Source organism: Eutrigla gurnardus (assembly GCF_963514095.1).
Source record: "Eutrigla gurnardus genome assembly, chromosome: 11".
NCBI lineage: Eukaryota > Metazoa > Chordata > Actinopteri > Perciformes > Triglidae > Eutrigla > Eutrigla gurnardus.
Window position 1 is genome coordinate 8,740,634 of NC_139925.1, and position 26,973 is coordinate 8,767,606.

General features: G+C 41.3%; 2 protein-coding genes across 3 annotated transcripts; both read right to left on the reverse strand.

Annotated features, from left to right (window-relative positions):
- Nucleotides 1-802: 802 nt before the first annotated feature.
- On the reverse strand, nt 803-6,213 carry gfral (GDNF family receptor alpha like). The gene is made up of 9 exons (XM_084021167.1): nt 6,119-6,213; nt 5,712-5,837; nt 5,125-5,280; nt 4,884-4,940; nt 3,157-3,472; nt 1,566-1,825; nt 1,409-1,477; nt 1,086-1,164; nt 803-990 (listed from the first exon to the last, which is right to left on the reverse strand). Exons 1-9 carry the CDS (start codon nt 6,153-6,155, stop codon nt 930-932), a joined length of 1,161 nt encoding a protein of 386 aa, XP_083877293.1. The 5' UTR covers nt 6,156-6,213; the 3' UTR covers nt 803-929.
- Nucleotides 6,214-9,142: 2,929 nt separating this feature from the next.
- hcrtr2 (hypocretin (orexin) receptor 2) lies at nt 9,143-23,268 on the reverse strand. 2 transcript variants are annotated; one of them, XM_084021019.1, is made up of 7 exons: nt 23,043-23,268; nt 16,146-16,312; nt 12,433-12,676; nt 10,412-10,527; nt 10,098-10,318; nt 9,782-9,903; nt 9,143-9,524 (listed from the first exon to the last, which is right to left on the reverse strand). In XM_084021019.1, the coding sequence occupies exons 1-7, from the start codon at nt 23,260-23,262 to the stop codon at nt 9,367-9,369; spliced, it is 1,248 nt and encodes a 415-aa protein (XP_083877145.1). In that variant the 5' UTR covers nt 23,263-23,268; the 3' UTR covers nt 9,143-9,366. The 2 variants fall into 2 exon arrangements, with proteins under 2 accessions (XP_083877145.1, XP_083877144.1); XM_084021018.1 differs by having other exon boundaries at nt 9,146-9,524; nt 16,146-16,324.
- Nucleotides 23,269-26,973: the final 3,705 nt, after the last annotated feature.

Below are 26,973 nucleotides of genomic sequence, written 5' to 3' on the forward strand. Positions count from 1 at the left end.
ACGCAGCAGTGTGTGTTTGCATGTGGTTGTGTGTTTACATGCGGTCGTGATCTCTCCCATATCCACATGGGTTTCCTCTTCCTCCCACAGACATGTTGGTCGGAGGAAACATCGAATCTAAACAGTCCGTAGCTGTGAAGACTGTCCAGCTTCACTTCTCCTCTGCTGGATTTTATTTGAGTTTCTTTTTTTTAACAAATAAATATATTTCAAAAGTTAAATGTTTTAGTAAAGAAAGGCAGTCCAGGTACAGATACCTGCTAAATATTAGGCTGCTGCCCCCAGCTTTACCTCTGGAGTCTAAATTACAGTAGACTAGCAGACCATATCATTGTCTCCAAGAGCCTGGAAGGCTGAAAATGTTCCTGCAGCGGACTGAGAATAAACCCAACGTTATATTATTCAGTCCAAAGCATTAATCCTCCTTCCTTACTTTATAATGTCCAGTCACATGCAAACAAATATAAAGTTTGAAGCTCACATTTGCTAATCGATTTTCTTTGAAAAAAACCACAACAAACTTTTAGTTGTTGGCCTTAACTTTTTCATGCATTTTTCTTCTTCAGTCTAAAGTAATTTGTTGTTTCTAATATGATATATATGATATAAAAAACAGCTGTTAAGAGAGGTTGAACCATTTGTCCGCTAACCTGCAGGCTTTCCTTTCAAAGCTGCTGTTTGACCATCATCAAACCCACGTGTTGCCTCAGAAACGATACAACATTTGGAAACAATCGTGACTTTGACGTGTTCGGAGAGAAGTTTATTATCAGATGCCGTTGAAGCCTGGAGCTCCAATAAATCTACACAAAAAGACAACTCATGACATTACATGTGCAACATATCATTATTGGATATTCTTATTAACATTGTTTTAAAAAATATTGGTTATATTCATTGTGATGACAAAACATTAAAAAAAAAACCCATCAGAGAATAACACTTTTCTGTGGAGGGTGAAATTTTGTTTCGTCTCTTCTTCTCAACATCCTGCAAGACAAACGGTAATAACAGTAAAAATGAATATGTCCTATTATCATTAGATATCAGAGAGATTTCACATGATTCACCGTTGGTGCACTCACCATATCTTGCTGACAGCCAGAGGCATTAAGACGACAACTCCAAAAAGTAGCACAGTTGCAAAAGCGTAGAGGAGGTAATCTGAAAAGAGAAAACATGTTTTCAATGTAGTCAGAACAGTATTGATATCCATCTGTCTGCTGGTCCATGAGGGTCCAACCTCAGCAGACACTGATGAAGAGTTCACCTTTGACAGCCAATCACACAACATTTAACACAGCAAAGGGCAATAGAGTCTCCAATTAACCACACATATGCATGTCTTTGAACTGTCCCCAGGATTTCATTTCACCAGCATAATTATTCATTTCAGATGTTAATTTACCGTGTGACCATGTCATGTGACTTTGCTCAGATCCATCGATTTTTGGTGTCGTTTCCCTCGATGGTGTCACTGAAATACACATTTACAAAATGCTTTAAAAATGTTTCCAAGTAAACTTAATTTAACATCTCGTCAATAAAAACAAAGCCCCACTCACTGAAGCGGGATATGTTGTGGAGCGTCTCGTGAATCACGTTGCACGTCAGCAGGTGACCGCCGCGCAGTCCGTCGCACGCGCACGGGTGATGAAGCGCGCTGCCCAAAGTGGCCAAGAAGGCGGCCCTACATCCCGAGTCTGCGCCGCGGAGGAGAGCCGGATCCATCCGCGTGATGCACTCGTCGCGTCGGAGGTCGTCGGCGCTGCACTGGGCCTCTTCGGGCCTCCAGCATCGGTCTCGGAAGGTTTTTAACAGGTCTCTGGAAAATGTGGGTGATTAGTGGTGGAATAATTGCATTTTACTCTCGTTACTGGAGGCCTTAAAAAGTATTTTTGTACTTTGTTTGAGTGTTTATAAAAATGCCCTTTACTTTTTCTTGAGTAGGCCTACGGTTAATCACATTATTGGAGATGCAGGTGCTTCTCCGGCCGCACGGTGGCAGAGTTCCAGATAGACAGCTTGGTGACACTCCGGAAATGATACCTTATTTAATTGATGCGTTCAAGGCCCGAGGTCGGGTCTGAGACACTTTGGCCACAATGGAATACAAGATCACGTGTAGATGTGGTAACTATTAGCATTAATGTTCAGTGTATCTATATATAATTAAAGACCCCCACCTAGCAAGCATGCTAAGTGACACGCATGTAGCTACACACTGGGTCTAGCTAACATGCTAAATGCTAACACTCTGGATCCTCCGGCACCTTCTACCTCCAGTCAGGTGTGTCAGGACTTTTTGCAGTCTGAGGCCAAGTGGACTGGTTGTACTGGGATGGAGAGGCTGAGGAGACTGGTTGGACTGGGATGGAGAGGCCGAGGAGACTGTTTTTTTATGCTTTGTGGATGAACCAGGTGTCGTGCTGCCAGGTGAGTACATCAACACACTGCTCCATGAGATGAGATTTATTTTCATATTACCCTTGGACATAATGTCTTGTTGTCTGACGTTGTTTGTACATACATTTACATTTAATGTAATCTCCTTTTAATTTACCATTTATATCCGTCTCAACTTGTAACACAGTGACATTAAGTGTACATTTTTAAGCATAACTTTAGTGCTTTTACTTGAGTAAAAGTTCTTTCAAGCAGCAGTAGTACTTTTACTTGAATACAATTTAGTACTGCTAATTCATGGGGTCCCTTGTAATCTGAATCAGCCACAGTCAGTCCATCACTTCGGTCCAGACCTGTTGGATGGACTGCCATGACATTTTGTACAGATGTGTTTCCCAGATGATGAACCCTCTGACACTTCCTCCTGCACCACCATGAGGTTGACATTTGTTTTGAAATGTGGGAAAGACATTCTTTCACAGTGAATTATAATAACTGTGGTGAACCCTAAACTTTTAATACCATTCCATCAGGCTTATGTGTATTTTTTGTGTAGTGCTTATTAGCAAATGCGTGCCAACATGTTAAACAAAGATGGTTGAGTAGCCTCATTTATTTCATAATCCTGAGAGTGAATAATAATTTCCCTCCCAAACAATTTCTCTGTATAATAACTTGTTTTCATGGCATTAAGTCATTTATTTTGTAGTATTTCTGCACACCATGAAGAGAGGCAGAGTTGTAACATACCTGCAGTGACTGTCCTCGACACAATGGGTGACTGTATCCTGGCAGATCCAGGTCTGGCCTCCACATGTGCCGCTGTGCAGAGCCGTTTTCACATCCAGACAGACCCGATCTGAAGCCTCACACTCGCACATGACCAGCATCTCTGCCACATTGTTCGGCACGCTGCCGTAGAACTGCTGAATCGCCAGCGAACAGCGGTCCCGGTCGCACTGTAGTGCCATGCATGCCGCAATCACAGGCGTCACGTACCTGTTGCAAACCGTATCGCTGACACAAACTTTCATTCGCTCCATGCAGGATGCAGAAGCGTTATATTCTGCAAAAAGAAATGTGAAAAGTGAGGTTTTAGATTACAGAAATATCATTTTTTGTATATTTTTTAAATCAGTACACCATTTTATCTTCTCATTAGCAGTTGTGACAGCAATGCTGGTATTGTTTTCATCATCTGTGAGACGTCATGGCACAATACGGTCCTGGAGAAACCTGCTGTAGCAGGAACTACCACATATTTGAAGCTGCTGACCGGCTCCATCGTCTTGCTTTGGATGGAGGTGTGATTCAGTCCAGTGTGTGCTGTGTTTGGTTTCCTAATGACCGGTTCTTTTGTCTTGTCCTCGTTCAGCTGAAGGTAGTTGTCAGTGCATCATTGTGTGAAGAGAGAAGGTGAATTTTGATTGACTGTAACAGAGTTGCGATTGTCCAAGTATAGCAGTGTCATCAGAGTATTTGAAGTATGTGGTGATGGGTGTTGAAGCTGTAAAGGGGGGGACTGGTGTTGGTGATGAAGGTCGATGGTCGATGTTGGTTTAAACAGCCTGAGGTCTGTTTCTGAGGACATTGTGAACCCAGTGAATGAGAAACGGAGGGATGTTGAGATGGGGGACGTTTTTCGATCATCTGCAGGCTACCTCTACTTCTCTGCCCTCGACTTCTGGCACCCTTATTGAACCACACCGTCTCTAAACTTGGCCTTCATTTTGATCTCAACTACACACATGTTGTCATGTGACGATATGAAAAATCTCATGTCACAATAATGCACGTTTGATGATGTTGTCACCCTAAAAAAAAGGCGAGTAAATGTGATTTTGTGTTATTGTGGATGTCAAATATAATTCATATTATCTGTGCAATTATCAAAATATGATTAAAACTCTTAAAAATGTCACTAAAACATACTGGAATCAATTTACATTTTGTTAAGAAACTAAAATATTTTAATTGCGACACAGATAAGTTGCACATCTTTTTTCAGTGTAAATAAATAATTAATAACTTAAATAAGGAAATCATAAATCATAAGTGGCGTCCTGTCCAGGGTACCCCCTACCAATGACAGCTGGGATCGGCTCCAGCCCCCCCGTGACCCTGAATACAGGATTAGCGGTAGAAAATGGATGGATGGATGGATAAATCATACGTTTTCTCTGCATAAATAAATTATAAATAAATATAATAGATGGCAATATTGCGTGAGTCGTTATACTTCCTGTATTTTTAATTTCTCTACCATGATAGTGAAAGGGTAGGGAAATTCACCACAATCTTATTGTGAGTGTGTTTCCAGCACCACATTTTGCCACAATGAGGCACACACACACACACACACACACACACACACACACACACACACACACACACACACACACACACACACACACACACACACACACACACACACACACACACACACACAAACACACACACAGCTGGTAAATAATTACCATAGCCTATTAAACTGCTTGACTCCCAGTCCATCGCTGGGCTCCTCTTCAGCTGAGCTGTTGTGAGAAGAATTGGAAACACGATCAGCTCTCCTCCAACAAATGCCCATTAAAGCCAGTCCATTGTTCATTCAGCGGCACAATAGCGTTGGTGCACAGAGTACATCGGACAACCTTTGGCAAACAAAAATGCAATTTCACCCATAAATGCTTATCTCGGAGACTAGTGAGAATACTGCACCTGGCTTCTGCTGGCATTGTGTGGCCAGCGCTTGTATAGAATCACAGAGCTCCTCCTCCCAGGCACACACACACCCGTTCAGAGAGGGAAATTGGTCCAATACGGTCTGCATGGTCAAGTTACAGACCTCTGAGCCTCTCGTTTGGCAGCCTTCATCTTGAATGACACAAACACGGGAGGGAGGCAGAAAAACAGGATTTTCCGTAAGCGAGCGAGCTGTTGTTTGTGCAACAGGTGTTTCCCGTGTGCCTGCTGCTCTGACTGTTTCTCATTCTTTTTATATGCAGACAACATAAAACTCACCATCATCACAGGATTCTATGTCAGATGTCAGAAAAGTAATTGACGGATTATTTATTATCGTCTATTTATTTATTTTTAACATGGTACACACTTTACCCCAGGCTATTTCCCTTGGTTATTACATTTAAGCCATACTCCCAAGAAGTGCAATTAAATTAAGTAGCCTCATGTCCTGAGCCTCCTGAGGAAATGAAATCATTACTTTTATAATGCCACTAGAAAACATCATCTTGACGCCATGTTCCAACATCCCGCAGCGGAAATGGTAAATGTGTCATTCTTACCATCGCAGATGTCACCATAAAATGCCTCATCGCTCCACTTGCATAGATTTGACATGCAGGTTTCCACGGCAGCCAAACAGGCAGAAGATGGAACGTTGTTGCCGGATATCTGAGGGATCAACATCCCTGAAAGACGAGCACATTACAATATTTTATCTATCTTGAAAACAGATTTTTATGTGAATTTATTCTCACCGTTTAGATGTATTTACCTTAAGATGTTATGGAAAAGTTTGGTTTAATGCAATCCAAGAGTGATGTTTACAGGATACACTTCAACATCACTGATTACAGGCACATTTTGGTTGACTGTACATGCATTATAGTCTACAGCACACCTTAGTTTTAGTTACACAACACAGCAACGTGAGAAAAAGTCCCTTATTCCGTAGTAACGGTTCACTCACCAAGTATGACTGCAGCTTCCAGGTGTATCGGTTGCATGATAGCTGTTGTAAAGCTGTCAGTGGACAGCTGACACTCCTGCAGCTGATCCGTGTGCCTCTCGTTGGCGTTAAGCTGGGAAACGCCACCCACAGTCACAGGATGCAACACATTTACGGGAGGCTGCGCCGTGCCCCGTGTAATGAAATGACCCACGTAATTCAAGAACAAAACAGACCGCAAAGAACAACAGGAACAAATCGTTCACCCTGATAAAGTCATTGAGTGTGTTTGACTTTCTTACAAGGGTCTGATTTTTCTACTTTGTATTTCTTTACAGGTAGGAATTAACTACCAGATTTGGTTGTTGATGAATTTGGGATCTATGAGCTATTTGCATAATAAAGGTATTTCACATTATAAAGCTCTTTAAGTCAATGGTATGCTAACTTTACCCAGTAAAGGCAAGGTTAGCGACTTTCTGCTGAATACACAGCTTCGGCAGCATTAGACAATTAAATAGCCAAAAATTGATGGTGTATTTCTATGTTTTTGTGAGATCCAAAGATAAGAGACGACAGTAGATAAAGAATGTAGCGCAATATATACTTTATTGATAAAAGATGTGCAGGAATAAACAATGAATTACACGTTGAAAGCTCACTAGGACGGAAACATCAAGCCAGGGAACTAAAGAAAGTCCGAAAGGTCAAGTTGAGGACAGATGATGAGATGAGAGCTTGAAGCTCTGATGGGCAACACTGGACTCACGTGAGAAAGTGTGTTTCCAAATAAATAAATAAATACATACATAAATGCACTCAACAGCACAAAACAATGATTGTCAGCATCCTGACTATGTCTTAGTTCCAGTTGGAAAATACATGCATTTCTTTAATTATCAACTCAACACATTAGAGTCTGGCAGTTCTATTTTCATAATGTCTTCGTGCGGTAACTCGAGATCACAGATCGGTGATCCGATCACCAGGGGGCGACGACGTGGCTCAGCTCGGGCGGAGCTTTGAATAAACTTAAAAAAATATTTATTAGCAAAGTCTTCTATTCAAACAACGGCTCCCTTTATGAAAAGCCTGTCTGTGTGTGCTCAGTGCAACAGTATCACAGTGTCTTGTTTTGTTTAGCATTAAATCATAAATATTTCTAACAACACGATCCAAATCATATCCATAACTTAGACTCTACAGAATAGTTTGAAGCATCAAAGCTTCATTCATAACGTTGACGTTAAAAGAAACAATATGTGCATTAGTCTTTTCTCTATTTCACTCTTTTGCACACAAAAATCACATGTTTTTATGTAATGAAACATTTTGCTTCTCTGTGGTCAAAAAAACATTCTCTTGCTAGCAGCAGCGAGGCATGCACCAGATTAACGATCTAGCATCAATCTAAGAGCACCATGAATTATATTTGACATCCACAATAACACAAAATCATTATCACATTTCCTCGCCTTTTTTTAGGGTGACAACATCATCAAATATGACGACAGACAAAGAAGCTCAATTCCAGAACTTCATAACATCCATAACATTAATTACTCTTATAGAGCATCGAGCAAAGGTGAACAGGCAAACCGAGAGCAGAGCAGCGGGGCGACATATTCATGGAAAAGACATGGTTTGTCAATAAAGATTGAATATTCACTCGTCAGTCGTGTTGATTAACGGGGGCATAGCGGGCAGACATGCTGCTCCAGTCATTTTGTAAAATATCTTAGATCTGATACTCATTTCGTAAATGATCCGATAACAAATTAGCATAATTGCACGTTCTTTAAACTTGATATGGGAACATTTGCACATTTCATCCATTTTAACATTTAATAATTTAAGATATTTTTCACATTTTTATGGTACATTTTCCAATTTTATATCTATGATTCTTGCTTTTTGCAGTGCTTAATCGGGGTCAGAGCAGGAAAGTGCCGGGGCCAATCGTATTTTTGAGCAGCTTGAGAATAAACATATCATTCTTGGTGAATATTGCAAAATTCTGCAGTAATTGTGCTGGAGCCTGGCTGCATGAAACATCAAATCCCATGAAAATTAGAAACAGCATGCTGGTCATGCTCAAGATCCAAGACGAGTGAAAACACATTATGTGAATGCGTTGACAAAGGCTGTTACAATTTTGAATAAAGAAACTCAAAATGAAAGGGATTTGTAATTCTATAGGGATTTTAAATATTTGACTCTCAGAAGCATGTAAAACCAAAAGCCACGTGCTCATAGTCACTAACCAGCAGCATTCATATTCAGTGTTATTGTTTCTAATGGTAGAAAAATAAACTATGCAGTTACTTTCAGAAAAAAAAAGACAATTACACACACAAAAAAATACATTTACATTACAAAATATATGTAAACTGTGTGGACTTAAGGACAGGAGAGGGGGATTTTGTAACTCTCTGTCTGGACAACGATGAGAAAGTAAATGCTTGTGCACTGCATTGCTGTTTGCCATTACTCCTCTATATCTACCCAGCAAACAGCTGTCCACTCTGAATGTCGTGTGTTGCTCCCTTTAAAGTGTCGCTTGGTTTTAGTATAAAAATGCGTGACATCCACCGGCTCTCCGACTGGACAGTGTCTCCCGGGCTCCGAAGCCGTCAGCAGAGGGCTGAGTCACAAAAGCATTTCAGTACACTTCAAAAGGGACCTTCGAGTGGGCCGTTGGTATTCATAGTGGACAAATGTGCAACTCCAGTGGAACAAAGACCACTTTACTGATGTTCAAAACAAACGCCGTGTCTGCCGAGTGAAAAAAAGGCTTCACAATGACGTCCGCCGGGACGCTTTCATGCAGGTAGCATGTGGTGGGTGTTTATGACACTTGACCTAGCATCGTTTTCACACTCTTTATACACAGAATCATACAATCATGTATTTAATTAAGACTTATTCTCTATAGCACCTTCTCTTCTGTTGTAAACGATAAACAGTAATACAGATTCATGCGAGTCATTCAGTCAAAATATTACATTTACAATAACAATACAATAACATTTTCCAAGTGCAATTTAAAATGATGTCGTTAAACCCATATATCATAAAATATTATGGTGTGACATTCAAATGTTGTCGTTTGATAATAAATAGAGTCCTGAATTACAAGTGAATCCTGTGAAAGAAGTGAGAAGGTCTTCAGAAAGTTCTCTAAAGCTCATTATTTACATATTTACATACAAGTGTCCTCATGAAACAAACATAAAACTCTCTAAGAACTGCCTGCCTGCATTATAAGACTACACTATCTGATCTGATATGCGTGACACATTGTCCATGTTGTTGACTTGAGTCGACAGCGACTTCCTGCTGTCTGTGCTCGCTCTGGGTCTCGCCCTCTGAGTTCGAGTTTGACCTTGGCAGGAAAAGGCTGCTTTGAATTCCCCACGGAACTTCCCTGTTGGAAAAGAAAAAGAAAGGCGAACCTTTCTCTGAATTTTTATACGCCTTGGAGCAAAACAACATCTGAAAACTGCTAAGTAACATTTGTGTGATGAATACAAATGTATCTTTGAGTTTTGTATTAGATACTATTTGTACATGCACAATATCAGATGAGGGATTTAAACCAGTGAGCTGTATTGTTGTGGCCACTAGAGGGCAGTGATGAACCTACACAACTGGTCTAAATGATGGGGCAGGTTCCAAACTTACCGCTGAGGAAGTTGTAGATGATGGGATTTGCTGCACTGTTGGCATATATGAGCCAGTGTGAGAACGTGAACCATGCATACACTGTCTCTCTGTCATTTGTCTTCTTGAAAGTCCCAAAGACTCTGCAGGTAAATCAGACATGCATCAGTTAAAGATTAATTTGGTAATGCATTCCCGTTATAAATCCCATTATTTTACAACAAGATTGCAGAAAACGAGCAAGAATTCAGTACGTTTAATGTGAGCCCTGTTTCATCACATACAGCATCTGTATTTAATGTGATCCTTGAAGCGGCAGACCTGGAGATAGCCCTACCTTTTCATCACATTGAGCACGCTGATTGGCAGGTAGCACAGGGCAAATACAAAGAGCACCACCATCAGCATGCGAGCAGTCTTGCGTCGGGCTCGGACCTGTTTGATCTCGGCACAAACCGCGATGGTCCTGATCCTGACGGGCTCTCCCGGGCCCGGAACCGGAGCCGAGCACTGGAAGGACCTCCACTTCCTCTGCAGCACTGATGTGCTTCCAGGAATCTGTATTTTTCAAAATGTGCACACATCAGAAGTTGTAAACGTGGCTTTGTAAGAGCTGATGTATTGCTTATTTTTGTAGGAAACAAAGCAAACCTGTTGACACCACAGCTTGTGACAGATCTGGATATACGCCAGGACCATGAGACATAAGGGTGCGATGTACGTGACAATGAAGAAACACGTGTGATACACCTTTGGGTAGATATCCGCTGTTGAATGGAAACAAAGAAAGAAAAAAACATCATCATTTGATTGAAAACTGTCTGGATGGTGAGCCCCTTAGTTACTGTTACTATGCTTGTCAGTCCTCATCATTTTTAATACAATGGGTCTCTGACTTCGCATGCAAAACGAGAGCTGGTTCATCACTGTGGGCCTCAGAACACCACCTAGTGGGCCACATATGTACTGCCAAATGGTCAAATATGATTACAGAGTATTAATTAGTCAAATGATATGTCATCCAATCTGTGCAACAATGTGTCATAACCGAGAGCAGCCTATTCAAATCACTCTTGTCCATAAACTGCCATCCGAGTGTTAATATGATGCTGAACATAACTCAAGTCTCTCAGATGTGATGTGATGTGTTTCTGGGAGATAGAAAACCCAGGAGTTCATTCTCAGCTAAAGGGAAGTAGTTGCCTGAATCCAGAACCTTTGAATCTGCCCACTCGGAAATTCTGTCTGAAATCAGGCAAGAGAACTAGGAGAATGCTGAAATAATAAGACGCACAAGATTTTTCCATGTTTTACTTTTTGCCATTAATGACTGGAAAATAGGTCAACTTTTTTCCAGGTTTTCCAGGACTCATGGGAACCCTCAAGAAATGTCACAGTATAGTATGACATGAAATACCATCAAAGGTCATATTTTGTGAGGCATGAAAAAATGTCAAGAAGTCATAGTATCATAAAAATGTCATGAAAAAGTCACATTAGGAAAAAGTCATAATATATTATAAAAATGTCAGTGTCAGGTTCATCAGTGATGAAAATAAAATGTTTAAGGTAATACGTTTTTTGAACAGAGTATGTTTTATTGGAGTCGTAGCGTTTCCTTGATACCGACATTTGCAAGGTTTCTTTGATTCATATCTCTATATCTGAAAGTGGTGTTCTTTACGAATGTGCTTTCAAGAATTTCAGACAGTTATACTAAAATGTTAATTGAAAGTTAGGTTTTTTTAATGCGGAAACAAATATATTTGGTATGAAATTCACTCTCTCAAGTCAAAATAAAGCATGTGCTGATGTGCCACAGGTCTGCCTTCCTGCCTCAGTGCCTTTGGATGTTTCTGCCCGATTAACTGACTGCCTGCCAGTTGCCAACTTCACTTCCATTTAACGACTTTGCATTAATTAAATGCCTGTAAATCAACCAACCGCGTCGCAGCGTCTACATCTGGGTCACGTCGCCTGCTACCACATTTGTGAAATGTGTTGCCAGGGAAGTGTCACTTTCATAATTCAAACGCTCGAGCCTTAACAACAATATCGAACGTTTGATTTCTAAGTGGCGGATGCATTTAATCACAGGCCGAAATATCTCCACAAATCCACCACAAAGTCGGCCTGTGCTCACATCCACAGCTTTGTTTCCGGAGATCAATGAATCAAGTGGTTTTATCAGCGCGCAATTTTTCTCAATGGTGCGAGTTTCATCGTTTAACAATGACCTAAGCTGTAACAGAAGGGGACGCGGCGCTCTGCTGCTACAATCAACGATGCTGAATAATACATCCTCCCCTTAACTCTCTTTAAGAACACTTCATCACCTTGTGATGGTAATCAAATGATGTTCTCAGCGCCTCGGTTTCCATTTTCATAAAATTTAGACTTCAGATTGTTTATCCCCAAAGATGTTTTTAAACTGTTCTTTGCCTTATAAATCATTACAATGATCCTGCAAGGGTCATTCAGCTCTCAGCAGGCCGGCAGAACTCAGAAAACCCTTGTAACCTTTCAGTAGAAACGCCTAACACCAGGCCTGTGTCTTTGGATGTAACGTTTATAGACAGTAAGCTGGTTAGCAGGGCATGCTGCTGTTTGTTGCTTACATTAGAATGGATAAACACTGTTTGATCCAGTGTTTCTGATTTATGAAAACTAACCTCCCCAGTGTTCATCACACACTGTGAACAGGCTGGTCTTGTTTGTTAGTTCAGGCAGCAGGCTGCTGCTCTCCATCACAATGGCCTGAGGGATCATGATGATGCACGACACCACCCAGATGACAATGATACTCTTGCGAGCCCTCTTGGCTGTGCTCTTGAACATCAGTGGGTGGCAGATAGCATACCAACGGTCCTGGGCAATGCAACTCAGTGTGAGGACGGAAACAGAAACGGAGATGGTCTGGAGAAGAGAACAAAGAAACAGCAGTTAGATAGAGACGTTTTTACGGGCAGTGATTACATGAATGTGTTACTGCAGTTTTAAATACAGCCTTTCTATGTAACTGTCAGCTCTGCTCCTAAGGCAGCTGCAGGAGACCATATCTGACGAATGTAGAGATGAACAGATACAAAAGGATTAAATCCATGTTTCTTATAGGAAAGAAGAAAGATTAAATCAATTTGCTGTCCAAGGTAAACGTAAAGCAGATCTAAAATTTTTTTTTTATTAAAGTCCTATCTGTCTGATAAGACTATCGGCTATCTTTCACACATTTTGTCTGCAAAAAGAATGATTTCCAACAGACGGATATTACAAATTTTAAAAAAATAAGCTTAACAGCAAACATCCTTTTATCATTTCTTTGCAATATAACATGTAGCATCTGACAGTAAGGTAATCACTCTGGTGGGTAATAGAGCACCACAATGCCTGATTTGAGCCACATTTTATCCCCATCAGAATAGCAATCACTGGTATTCACCAAAGTACAATGGCTGCACTTGCTTTCACAATACAGGATTTAACCTCTGTAGAGATCAAGCTTCCATGATTGAGAGCAGTCTCCTCTCACCTCCATCTGAATTATTCACCTGCCTTGCTCTCAATGAGACTCTGGGGAAGGTGCAATCATAGCAGATGGAATGAGATTTCAATTCTGTGGAATCTGTTCAATGTTAGAAGTGGCATGTCGATGCATGAAATACTGTCTATTGTTGAGTATGCTCTCATTATCTCATTATCTCCAGGAATGTCGGTGACTCCACTGAAAGCTCAAAGGCTGAGCAGTGCCACCAATTTCATTAGAGGGGGAAACCCCCGTGAGTTCTGCTGGGTCCGTGTCCTGCGGGAAATAAACGCTCTCAGCCCCATCACTTTGAAATGTTTAGCTTAAGGACGCCAACGGTAAAGTAAATCACTTTTCTCTGACTCATTTCCTTCATTTAAATGGTCTAAAAAAAGAGTGGAGAAAGCATTCCCCAGTAAGCAGCAGGAGACAAATCCTCACATAATTGTCCTCTCCCTGACAGAAAATCAATAATACATCAGCAGATGTGTTGAGCTTGAGAGCTTGAGATTGTTGGTGATGGGGAAGACTGCTGCAAACAGAAAGCACAGAGCCAGCCTGCAGGTGAGCTGCAGGGGATTGGTAGGTTTAGGTTTTGAGGCCATGTGAACGGTAAAAATAACACAAAACAGGATATTTTTCTTGTGCTGCCGAGGGCCGTCCCTCTCCTTTACTTTAATATTACATCAAAGTGCAACTACAAGCCGAAAGACTTTCTGACTGTAATTTCATTATTCAAATATAAATATTCATTCAGGACAGTTTTCCTCGACTGTTTCATTATGTATGTCAGGTATCAATTATGTTGTTGGATTCGTAACATGCTCCCGCCTGAGGTAATACAATGTCACATAAAATGCAGGGAGAATTCCCAAGTGGGAATACATCTGGGGGAGATGGATCCTTCCGGGTTTATAAAAGCAGCATGAGGTGGCCCTGAGCAGCAGCCGCAAACGTGAAGGTAAATACGGTGCAAAACGCACAACTTGACACAAAAGTGAGCTTGTTCACTTGTATAGAACATTCTCTCACATGAGCTGTGTATGTATATATAAATATATACATATATTTTCCATTACGACCACAACTGTGATTACAGCCTCTCCAATTGAACACAGATGTAATCTCTCGCATCACAAAGTGACATATCTGTTTGCCTTGACTTCTGCAACACGTCTTGGTAGCGGGGTTACGTTCCTTTTACATATTTTCAAATACTATACGCCATAAACCTATTCATGGTCAAAGCCAGGGACATCATCATGTATATTCAGTAGCCTACAGTCTTCACCGAGATAAACACGATTTGCTTTTAGATGAGCTACATCCCTCCCACACAGTTCATAATATTTCCTATGAGTGAAAACTTCAACGTGTGCGATCTCGAAATGCGGCGGCTATCTTCTGACATGATTGAGCTTTTTTATTGATTTTGAATTAGCTTGAAAGAGACCGCTCTTTGTAGAAATGTCTCCTTGTCTCTTGGTTTTGCTGAAGAATAAAATGGCAACATTGTTTCTTGTTGTTGGCTGGCGTGGGTAGCAAACTAGCAGCCAGCACAGCATCATGTCCATGTCCGGAATACATTCAGTCAATGTGTTGATCACATAATACTTCACAACATATTGGTGGTATTCACCAATACCAATAATATTCCATATTCAATATGCAGGTGTGTATTGAATATGGTAAGATATTGGATTTTTGCAGGATTTAGGTCCACTCTCTTCACACTGACGCTTTCTGGCATTACATCACTCTTTGGATAACATGAGTATGATGGCGTATTAGGGCCACTGTCGAAAAAAAAAAAAAAAAAACGGAGCCGAGAGAGGTGGGCAATATTCTGAGATTAAAAGTCACAAATTTGCGAGTTTTAAAGTGGCAAATTTGCTAGTTTATTACGATGCTAACAACCTGCATTTATGCTAGCTAACTTCGCTTCCGAATGTCCCTTTTATCTTTCTAATTAATTCATCCCAACGTGTGACGCTTTGCTATGGCCCTTAAGGTAATGGCTGTTGATGGTTATTGTTGGTTAATTTTATATGGGCCAAATTGTCATCTTATTTGTGTTTATTGAGCAGGTAGTTTGCCTAAGCTAGCGGTAGCTTTCACTTGTTGTCATAGCAACGGCAAACATCCGGGTCAAGCTACGTGATTTCTTCCTCTATGACCACTAGCTTAGCCAAACCACCCGATCACATACCGACACACATACCGTAAGATGACAATTTGGCCCATATAAAATTAACCAACACTAACCATCAAGAGCCATCACCCTAAGGACCTTAGCAAAGCATTGACACACAGGATGGATTAATTAGAAAGATAAAAGCTACATTCATGGGAAGTTAGCTAGCATAAATGCGGGTTGTTAGCATCGTAATAAACTAGCAAATTCGCCACTTTAAAACTCGCAAATTTGCTAGTTTTAAAGTCGCAAATTTGCCACTTTAAAACTAGCAAATTTGTGACTTTTAATCTCAGAATATTGCCCACCTCTCTCGGCTCCGTTTTTTTTTTTTTTTTTTTTTCGACAGTGGCCCTAATACGCCGTCGTACATGAGACATCTCACACAGTATTTTTTTTTTTACCCTCATAAATACAGAGAAAGTAAGAAAAATAATAGGAGCAGAGGTGCTCTGCTTGTCTAGGTCCTCTTGCTCTCTTTTCTCCTCACCATTAAGGAAGAAGCCAAGCTGAACCTTCAAAGCCGGCCTTCATGGTCCGTATCTCTCTCTCAGCTCCCACATGGCCCCTTTTTTACACACATATTCACAAACCCTTTTTTTTAAATGAGTTTTTCTGCTCGGGTCGACTTTTCTTATATCCTGTTTTTTAAAACGTTGATCACATACCTGAAGATACGGCACGATTTTGCAAAGCGTGTTTCCGAAGAACCACGTCTCTGTGATGTCTACCACGAGACTCGCAGGCAGGCAGATGATGGTCACCAAGACGTCGGCGAAGGAGAGATTCACTATGAAGTAGTTGGTCACGGTGCGCATGTGGCGGTTTTTCCACACTGCAAAACAAACTGAAAAGGATGCACAATCAAACACCGCACAAGGACTCAGTGAAGGCAAACATATTTTCATGTAAATCACGCTGTCAGTCATGGACTTTGAATCGCAAAGTAATCATAGTCCTGTTTACACTTTTTGTCCTGTTGGCAAAATATCAATCAATCAGAAATGCACGATTACATTTAAATGTGTTGTGTGACATTAAATGCTGTGACTGTCACACTTGAGTGTTTTAATTATTAGAGAAATTAATTATCAAGAGTTTTGCAGCTGCCTCACCAAATTTCACGCCAATTATTACATACTTATCTACCCGAGAGTCCGGAATTAGCCGAAATACATTATGGTTTTTCAAGTTACGAAAAAATCTGAAAACGTTTCACGATCATCTCCTGCAGAGGATCAGAATACATCCGCTGTGTCGCCGCTTATAATACGGCGGAAACTCATGGTCATCCCAGTTCTAGAAGTTTCTACAGTTCAGCTTTTATTTGTTGTTTGTAATCTCTCTGCTTTCAGCTGTCTACCTGCGGCTGCTGCTGTGTGCACATTGATATCATGCTGAGAAAAAAAGACTCTGTTTCTCTGAATGAATATATAGCCCACAGGGATGGCACCTGTGGTTGCCCCCCCCCAAAAGCTCTCTATAAAAGCCATTTGCCTTCTCTTTGTTCAGTTTACACAGCTGAACAAATTGCCAGTGTCTTGTCTTGAGACTGTAAAATACATCGCTCTCTTGCAACTGCAAAAAGCAGCATTGTGACGGCGAGTTCATAATCATGTGCAACTGGGGCACAACGGAGGTGGCAGCGGGGATGCAGAACCGCTGGTGGGCGGAGTGGAAAAATCAATTCAGTGTCTGAGAGTTGGAACAAGGCAGTGCACAGACACCTGAGTGTGCTGTCAAGATGGATTTAAGAGGACTTCCTCGGGGGAAGAACGCCTTCTGCCCTTACTGCAATTAAGTGTCCATCTACCAGTCCTGTACCTGTATGCTGCATGATTCATGCTTCCCATAATATCCCACTGATGGCATTTCAAAGACCCCATGATTCAATTAACTGTGCCGATATTTAGCGGAGCCAGAGGGGGGTGGGGGGTGGGGGGTCGTGGCACTTTACAGAACCTTATTGATTGGGATTCAGCCGCTACAAGCAATGTTAAATATGTATTTTTCTGTATCGTTAACAATGTTCCGTAATGTGTGATGTTATTTTTGTTTACTTGCTGTGCAATCAATCCATTTCAGTTGCTCAAGAGACAGTTTTTCAAGACCTTCAGCAATACTATATTTCTAATAATTACCTAGAACATTATATCTGACTGCGTCATGACGTAATGTTTCCAAGGTGATTCTGCTCGTCAGTCAGACGGGCCAATAATGTGGGTGAATTTGCTGTTGGGATGACATTTGTCTGGCTCTACCCCTCTTTTGAAATGCATGAGCAAAATCCAGCACCTTTACAATAGGTCATGAAGCACAAAGAAGCAATAAGAGTAACCAAGATGAAAGTGTTGCTGTCTCACCAGCTGCAACAGGAGTGTGAGGGACAGAAACACAGAAATAGCTCGGGAGAACAGTAGGTGAACTCTGTCCTTTTAAATCGTACCTAACTGTCAGCGGACTCTTTAGTTGGATTTCATCATTGGCGTTGAATGACTCCTTTCAGATTCAAGTGTTTCTTATGTGAACTTTCTTTTTTCAAGCCCCATATATGTGATATCATCACTTTTTTAATGCGCAGAGGTGATACATTGGACTTGTAGTGGATTATATAAGCAGGATGAAAAGTCTGGCTGTGACTGTATCTGAATGCACAACATCAAAGACAGGAAAGTCTATAGTACTGTAGTTGAATGGACATGTTTCTGTTTCTGTAGAGCTCCCTTTGTGCACCATGCTGCTGCAGGTGGAAACGCATCTCGACTTTCAGAACCACGCATGAAAGAACAAAGTCATGAATACCTGCAAGATTTGTGTATAGATATGTGCATCCTACTTAGACCTATAGCCGATAAGACAACAACTACAATGCAAGTAGACTATTATGTACATATGTTGTGACTTTAACATTACAACGTTCGTACATAAATGCAAATATCAGCCAAAAAAACAAGAATCTTCATTTTTTAAAATATGAATAAGAGAGTGCTGCAACTGTCCGACCTAAATAAGATGCTTCATCTGTGTCCCTGCTTGGCCTTTTATTGTCATGTATGAATGTAAATGCTCAATATAGCAAAAGTATTGCTATATGCACTAATGCATTTTCATTCTGTGTGTGTTCCCGTCTGCTATTGTTGTGACTGGTTTGGATGCGACGAAGCCACATTTAAATGTCTGCCCTGCCAACCACAGCTTATTATGAACTCCACACCAACATCAGTTTAAATGTCTTGAATTAGCACTCAAATGTACCCAGCTATTAGCTATCAAGCTCATTTCTAGACCATAATTTATCGTCTTTTAATGCATTGTTGTTACATCACTGTTCCCCAGCCTCTGTGTCCTTCCCCTGCTGTCAGAGTGGCTGTGTTGACATCGTCTCTAGGGTTGTGCAGATGGGTGTTAATTTGCACTTTACAACACAAGCGCCGTGGAACAATCATAAAAAGACTTATTCGTCTGATTCCCTGCTTTGTTCTCACTAACGCTGCTCATTCTCTTCATTCACTCACTTTGTAGCTCCCTCGATCATTGCAGCCCTCTCTCTCTCTCTCTCCCTTGCTCGCTCATTGAGCCAGGGAGGAGGGGCCTCCTTTGAATGCTGTGTCACTACAAACAACAACTGTCAAATGTCAATTATTATAACTTTAAAGGGCAGGTGCCCTTACCTTCTATTTTCTTTTGTTATTCATTCAGTAGCTTCATGGGAATGTTCTCTGTGTATTGAAATCTAAACTTTAGAGACTTATAGGCAAACGCACTAACTGATCAAAGCAGCGGAAGAGCAGCAACTCCCGACGTAAAATGATTGCTTTTGTCAAAGGGGTCTGGTGCATTTGAGGAGGATTATATAATGCCTTCAGTTCCCCATTGGAAAGCTGTCTGACGGCAGGGTTTAGTGGGGAAAATATCCTAAATACAGCGTACACTCCCACAGCAGTTCGTTGCTCAGCATCTCCTGCCTGTTTGTCTAAATACACTGACTTTAGCTGAGTACCTCATGCAAGTTCAAAAAAATGTAAACTACCCCTTTAAGTTATTTCCAAACTTAAAACAGCAGTTGGTAAAATATGTCACTGCTTTTTAGTTTAGCATTTTAAATGTTCGTATCTTTCATAAATGCAAATATCTTCCACATATTTGAAAATCCAGGAAAAGAATGCAGCTAAAGTCCACCTTTACTCCAAACCATGAAGACTTCAAAGATATTCTAGTTGTCTGCGGCTGCAGACGTGTAATGACTAACATGTAACTGATTACAGTACACGGGCAGCAGGCTGTAAATACTTCCTGAAGCAGTTTGTACAGTCGACTGCAGATAACCGCTTCCCCTTTCCTCACCGATACACTCAGTAGAAGCAACAACACTTGTCTGACAGCCTGCATAAGAAACGTGCTGTGAAGTATTTCATCCACCACCTTGTTTGCCCTGTTTGGTTGGAGTTTTGTTTTCCTCTGTAATCAGACTGCAGATCCACTACATCAGCAGTAGTGCGTACGCCTCTCTGGTTTGACCTCTCTGCCTCCGTTCATCATCAACAGTTCCTGCCTGTTGTTGGCCCCTTTAATCAAATCCCTCTCGATGTGAAGTCCTTCCCCGGCGTCCTATTTCGACCCAGGTTGAAATTACAATCTCAAAGCCTTTTCGTTTCAGGTCCAGGACAAGCAGACAAAAACTAAAGCACATGTCAATTTGACTTTGTCATATAATACCCGTTTGATTCATGCAATCTGTACAGTTGACTGATATTTCTGAATCCAAGGCCATCGTTGAGCAATGACTGAGTGTATCTTACTGCACATCAGTGTGTAATCCGACAACATGCTTCTGAAATACGTTGTTTCTCCAGTGTTACCAAGCATTTGACCACGTGGAATCTGTTCCTCTCCCTGTTTTTCTAAGACTTGGAATAACACTCTCACACTGGTACTCTCTCCAGCTGGCTCTCACGAGGGTTTAGACAATCAGGCTAACAGTTCCAATTTGTGAATAATTTCCAATTAAAACTGATTAATTCTGCACGCCACGTCCCTGCTGCATAAAGCTCCATTAGGCAGTGTTTTTGAGGGTCACATTTAATCGAGTGACTCCCAGTAACATGGGGCTCCTTGTGCAGCTTTAAATCTTCAGTTTTCTTCATTATTAAAAAGTATTTTCCTCAAGTGTCCGATCAAATATGTCGACTGCAACACTAATAATTCATTGCTGTGGTTCAGCTGCCCATATGTCTGAGTCCTAGCAGCCTCAGTAACCCACAGAATCCCCACATGTGCTGCTTGCTCAGTGCTTATGGTTGTTGGACCAAAGTGGCTGAAATAGTAACATCTAGTGCAGCGAAAAGAGACAAATTAGCAAACAAAACCAAGGCAAAGGCACTAACGTTCATTGGTGTGGATGAGGATGATACCCTGAAGTGTATAATCTCCAGGCATCGCAGAACAACAACTGCTCTCCCAACACGTCCTGCAGACCTGAAGGACCTGCTACCCTCAGCTCGTTTCTCGGGTTCGAACCACCAAGCTGTGCTTTGTCGCTCCCCAGGGCCAACACCAAAACCTTTCCACGCTCCCCCCTGCTGCATCCCATCAAGTAGCGTTCATGCCTCCAAGAAGGGATCGAATTAACACCCGGTCAACATGGGACTGTGAGCCCTGAAGCTCAAGGACTTCAAGGATACACAAAGCAGCTCCATGTGTTCTTGAGGAGCTGCAGCGCAGCGACTTATTGGTATTCGTGAAGCTTGTATCTGCTGAAGAATGATATAAAGGGAATATCAGTCTTTCAGACAAAGCAGGGTTAGTGGGTTGTCTAGTTCTGAAGCTGTCAGGCAACTAATGGTGCAGACCAGCTGTTTTATTGGAAACATAATCAATGACTCAACCAGGGCCTTTAATAAACAGCAGGCAGCTATATGCCAGCATGACTCAAATGTACTGTTGCAGAAGAATTAAATAATATATCTGACCGTGATGCCCTCAGATATGGACTGATATTTACATTGACATTTAAGGCATTTGATATGCTGTTTTCAGTTTCACACTTGGATTTCAGTACCTCCATTGAGACCAGTAGATTATTGCTTATGTATTACTTATTTGAATAGTAGTTTTCTTTGTGAGTACATATGTAAGGAGTTGATTTATTAACCCATTTTATGGTACTTTAGGGTCATTTTCTTGTATTATATATTTTTTAAGTATTGATAATTTCACTATTCTGCCATTTTGCTATGTCTTTACATACTAATGTATATGAGTGTTTTATATTTGGCTATTTCCTCTTCAGGAATCCACTGTTTTTCTTATATGTGCAGCTCACTCCATTCTTGACATTTTCATGTTGGATGCTGTTTTTTTTTGTTTCAAACTCCCTTTTCATGTGGACGTGATAATCTGCCTTGTGAGACTTGAATCATGTTTAATTTAGTGAATCCAGATCACTAAGAGAGATCTTGCTGATATGATAGTATTGCTTGTGTCAACATGGGAATTAATAGTTTTGCTTTGATGTCCAATACTCCTACTTTTCCATAAGGAAGTTTGTCTTCACCATGACTATTTACAAAAGGATACCAATTATGAAACTTCAGTCAAGTTTGATGGTTCACATGGAAAAGTGGGTCTAGTTGGGAATCAATCATTATTTAAAAATGCTGTTTGATTTCAAATTCAACACAACACAAGATGAATATCTTCCGGAGCCAGATCGGAGACGTTGGCACACACACAAAAAGAATGAAGAAGGTCTGATATATAATCTAATGACGTCCTCACTATTTAGGAAATAATCTTTAATCAACTTAACCCTTTTTTTTACAGGTGTGGTCTGCTCTGGGGTTTGCAACAGTACACTTACTTCAAAGCCCCCCTTTTAAAGTGCCATGGAGTCAGTTTTAGTGGTATACCATACACAAACAGATATAAATGACCTACAGCATCATAGGGATGTTGGTGCCCTGCTCAGGTCTGTCAGCGCAAGACACTGGGAACACATTAATACATGAGAATCAGGTTAAATGTGGCAATAGATGATCCACACTACAATCTGGAAATACATCAGAGGCTGAAATGACCACGAAACTATAGTACAAAAGCACTCTAGTCAGTGGCTTACATACGCAATGAAAGAATGATAGGATGATGGTATTTTAAATGACAAATTCTGTGTCAATCTGTGTGCAAAAAGCTTTTTCCGCCCCATTACTTGTACCCAGAGCAAAGTGTGCACTCACTGTATGGAGAAAAAAGTGATAGAGGCTATAATTTGCACAATTCCTGTCAGACGCGTCTGTGGTTGACCAACAACGCCGAGAGACGCGCTGATGCATCCCCCTCGACCCTTCTCCATCAGCAGCTGCGATTCCATTCAACATCAAAAGGAAAACCTGGACTACTTTATGTGTTTCATCATTGTGGCATCACGCTCCTTTTTCTTTGTATGTGCTCATTCGCGTTCTCAAAAAGTTGTCCACGTTGTTCTTCTGCTGCTGGATGCTTCCAGGACTGATTACGCACGACTGCCGCGGGAAGAAACGCATCACACACATCCGACTAAAACTTACCCAAGGAGTTTCCGATGAGTGAGACGAAGAAGACAACAATGTAAGCCACGATGAGGACCCATTCGTACTGCTTGGGGTGTAAGTACTCTCTCCAGATGTACCTCAGAAGTTCGTCGTCGTCGTCATCCGCGGTGGAGCGCGGACGCAGCTCCGTGCCGTTGGCCACCTGTGCCGAAGATAAACACTCCTCGCAGTCCAGATTCCCGGTGATCCCAGACATCCCGCGGGCTGCTGCTTTCGCGCGGTCTGCTGTATCCCCGCTGCTCAGCGAGTGTTCGCGGCTCGTGGAGCGGAAAGACGCGCGGTAATGATAATTACGCGCCTCGTCAGCGTGACGCGGATCTCGCCTCCGCGTGTCCTCCTGATTGTAGAGAGCAAGGAGCCACTGCAGTGACCCACCCTCCTCAAAGAGATGGGATGGGGAGGAGAAGCCCGAGTGGAGCTCATTATAGTGAGAGAGTCATTCCCAAGATCCATACGTGTGCTGACGTCTGCTACCTTCTTATATGAGCGTTGGAATAACCCCACAGGGGGAATTGGCCCCTTTTAATAATCAATATATGAGGCGTTTTATATCTATCTGGAGATTATCAGTTTTTGTCTTGAACCCAAACTCAGATTTGATTAAGATTTCAACTTCAAGGGCAATCCCATTTGCCAGTGGACAAGATAACGTGAAGGTCACTTTGGCAGGATAATGAGCTGCAGCTTCCTCTGTTTTGGATTCAGAGCACAAGAGTAGCCTCTAAGTGAGTGATTGAGACGTCTCGCGCTCTTCACCTGCGTGATCACGTTGCACGAGCTGGCAGCACACAAAAGCACTTCATTAGATAGATAGATGTGGCAAATTGGTTCAAAATGTAGCGATATGGACAGACTGTCGTGTAATGACTGAAAGGTATAACAGTAATACACACTTTAATCATTTCACTACATGAAGGTAACACCTGTTGTTGTTTTTATGCCACTGAGAGTCACTTCTTTCAGCGCGTTGTAGGTGCAAAATAACAAGTCGTTTTGAGCAAAATCGAATGTAATTGATGACAGTATATTGTCGAGGAGAAAAATAGGCCGCAGGTGATTAGACAAAATTCTTGGGAGCTTCAGCGGGTAGCTGTTTCCACCTGTTTCCAGTGTTTATGCTCAGCAAGATCAATCTTCTGCTCAGCAAGATCTTTCTTCTTTTTCTCCAATGTATGCATGCAACAACAAACAAATCAGGAGCTATTAGGCATACCATCATCGAGCAAAACTGATGAAATGCAGGTTGAGTACTCGCAGCAGGGCTGGAGGGAGAATGATTGCATAAAATATGACAATTTGCAATCTTAGTTGCACACAGTTGTGATTCTGATGTTAATGATGACTTCACCTCAATTATTTGAGACATGCTAAATGAACGGGCTTCTTTCACACTGACGAGCCGTCTCTAAAGGCCTATGTTTCACTGATTTGGAGGACACGGTTGCCATGACACCACAGAGTTTACTCTGAATTGAGAAGACCAGGTCCAATCTTTAGTTTGTATTGATTTCTTCATCTTGGTTTTCATCTTCATTTGACACCTGACAGGACCAAATGTTTTTTTTTTATATCTTTCAGTTAACACTCGTTCTTCATGTCTGACACGAGACTAAATCTCTGTGATTTATGATAGTTTGTCATTTATCATGTCAAATTTTGAAAGCCGTGGTTGTCCGTGCAGCGCTGCTTTGTATTTGCTGAAGGTTGATCCTCTTTCATGCCAGTTGTCATGTTTAAATGCATTGTTTCATATGAATATTATCAGGACAGTTCCTATTTTCCAGCTTAATCTGCCTCCCGGATTTGTTTAACCCTCCTGAAGCCCAGTTAATTAAATTCCTGCCGTGCTTTTGCTCACCATCCTGAATATCTGCGACTGAAGCTCCTCACATGAAACCTACCACCACTTATTCTCTGCTGATTAAATCCAGCATTGAAAGATGATTACAAATAAGCAACAATTTCATTCTTTCTTCAGTTAAAATTATGAGACATGAAACTCCATATTGTCTAAAAATCGTGAGCAAAACAGTGATTCGCCGAAGCTGAATGGAAACTGAATCGTGTAACCACTGATATTCCACCACTTATATTCCTTTCGATTTCTAACAATTCCTTCTTTCTGTGAAGAGTCTGGGACAATATTGACAAAGCAGCATGCAATCATAGACCTGCCACGACATTGTATTTGTATTTGAAGTAATCAATATCTGGAAGCAATGACAGTGACGGTTGTGTGGCAAAGCTGTGTGGAAACGTATGTTTTGTTTTCTTTGGTGTGGTTTGCAGGTTTAGTTGCTTCCTGAAGATAAATCTTGACAGCGCGTTTTGTCATCAGGCCACAGTCGGTGAGGAGGAACTTGTAGAGAAGGGATTATTCATTTAAAGACTTGCTATATCTGATTTGTCTGGGTGGATGTTCATGTTATATATTTATCGTGTATTTACCATCTTCCAGTATTTGCCATTTATCTGGTATGACTCTGTTTCACGGCTCGTCACAGTGAAAGCTCAGACAATCAGACTACAAGCTGTGACACAAAATGATATGTCTCTGACCAGACAGTACGCAGACATCATGCATATTAGTCCCACTTATTAATCTGTAGGATCCATTAAAACATAATTACAATGCAAAAACAGAGACGTAGAGATATGGAATGCAGCCATTTGTTCAGCCATTAGTCATTGTGCCTGTGTGTCTTTTAACACGTCGATGTCGCTGGATAAAGAAAATTATCGTACCTGTGTGCCACATTCAGTAAATTCCAAACAGCAAGTCTGCGTCTGAAATTTCAGACGAATTTGAAAAATGTCACAGAGATTGAATCGACTTTGTGGGAAAGAAAGCAATAAAACACAAAATGTCATTGAGTTTAAGGAGCACATGAGGCACAGAGTAATGGAATGTATTCATGTTAGGGAAAGCAATATGAGCTCAGAAAAAACAGCTCAGTATTGTTTTTTTTGCACCTAAAATTGCTTTACGTGAGAAACTTTTCACCAGACACAAGGAAGAAAACTCTAATATGCACTACAAAATAGCCCCCTGTTAAATATTCCAACTCTTGGCCAGAGACAGAGACTGTGGGAGCTTCTTCAGTGCCTCTCCCTCTACGCAGGGACAGCAATACAATCGCATCTGTTCACCTCGCCGGTGAATCGAGCTGCATTTCAATGAGCCGAGCGGAGCGCCGGCAGCATTGTCGAGATCAGCATCAGGAGGTGGAAGATGTGCTTTAGGTGCATCCAAAAAGTTCAGACTCACATTGTGTAGCGAGTTCCAGACTGACATCAAAGCGAGGGGATGTGTTGCAGCCGGAGTCGAGGCGGAGGAGGACATCTGGTTACTGCAGTGTCATGTAACAAAAATGTAATGGGAGACACGGGACGGCCAAACTGGATATGACGTACGCCGTGGGGATTGTTTTCACCTTATGCTGCAGGGCCATGCGGGACCATGTATTTACATCACACAGCTTCTTTTGATGCCCTTCTCTCTATTAATGGTGGAATAAAGTAAATGGGAGGACAAAATGATGTTCAGTTATTCATGGATCTTTTTTTTTCCGCAGTTAATTTTTGTACATAACTTTTACTCAGTACTTGATGTTTATTTATTTTTATTTTTTTTATTGGATGCTGTTTTTAATCACTTATTTGTTCACCGGGACAAACTAATGACCAGGAAATAACAAGGCTTGAATCATTAATCACTGTAATTTTCATAGCCATTAAAATATCAGGTGTGTGACGAGTACAGCCTCCCAGATGACAGGTATGTCAACATGTACTATTGAGCTTATTGTAGCAGCACAAACACAAATTCTAACCTGTTGCACTCCAGAAAAGGTGCGTTGAAACTGGGACTTGTAGCCAAAGGCTATAAGTCCCAGTATAGTCCCTT

Bases quoted from the DNA above. Each gene is read 5' to 3' on its own strand.
- hcrtr2 (XM_084021018.1), bottom strand. From the start codon at position 23,262: ATGTCTGGGATCACCGGGAATCTGGACTGCGAGGAGTGTTTATCTTCG. The intron at 16,325-23,042 runs GTAAGTTTTAGT...CATCCTTTTCAG, and splicing joins ACTCATCGGAAACTCCTTGG to TTTGTTTTGCAGTGTGGAAA. The intron at 9,904-10,097 runs GTAGGGCTATCT...ATTTACCTGCAG, and splicing joins GTGCTCAATGTGATGAAAAG to AGTCTTTGGGACTTTCAAGA.
- gfral (XM_084021167.1), bottom strand. From the start codon at position 6,155: ATGCAACCGATACACCTGGAAGCTGCAGTCATACTTG. The intron at 1,165-1,408 runs GTAAATTAACAT...TTCTCTTTTCAG, and splicing joins TCACATGACATGGTCACACG to ATTACCTCCTCTACGCTTTT. The intron at 991-1,085 runs GTGAGTGCACCA...TTTGTCTTGCAG, and splicing joins CTGGCTGTCAGCAAGATATG to GATGTTGAGAAGAAGAGACG.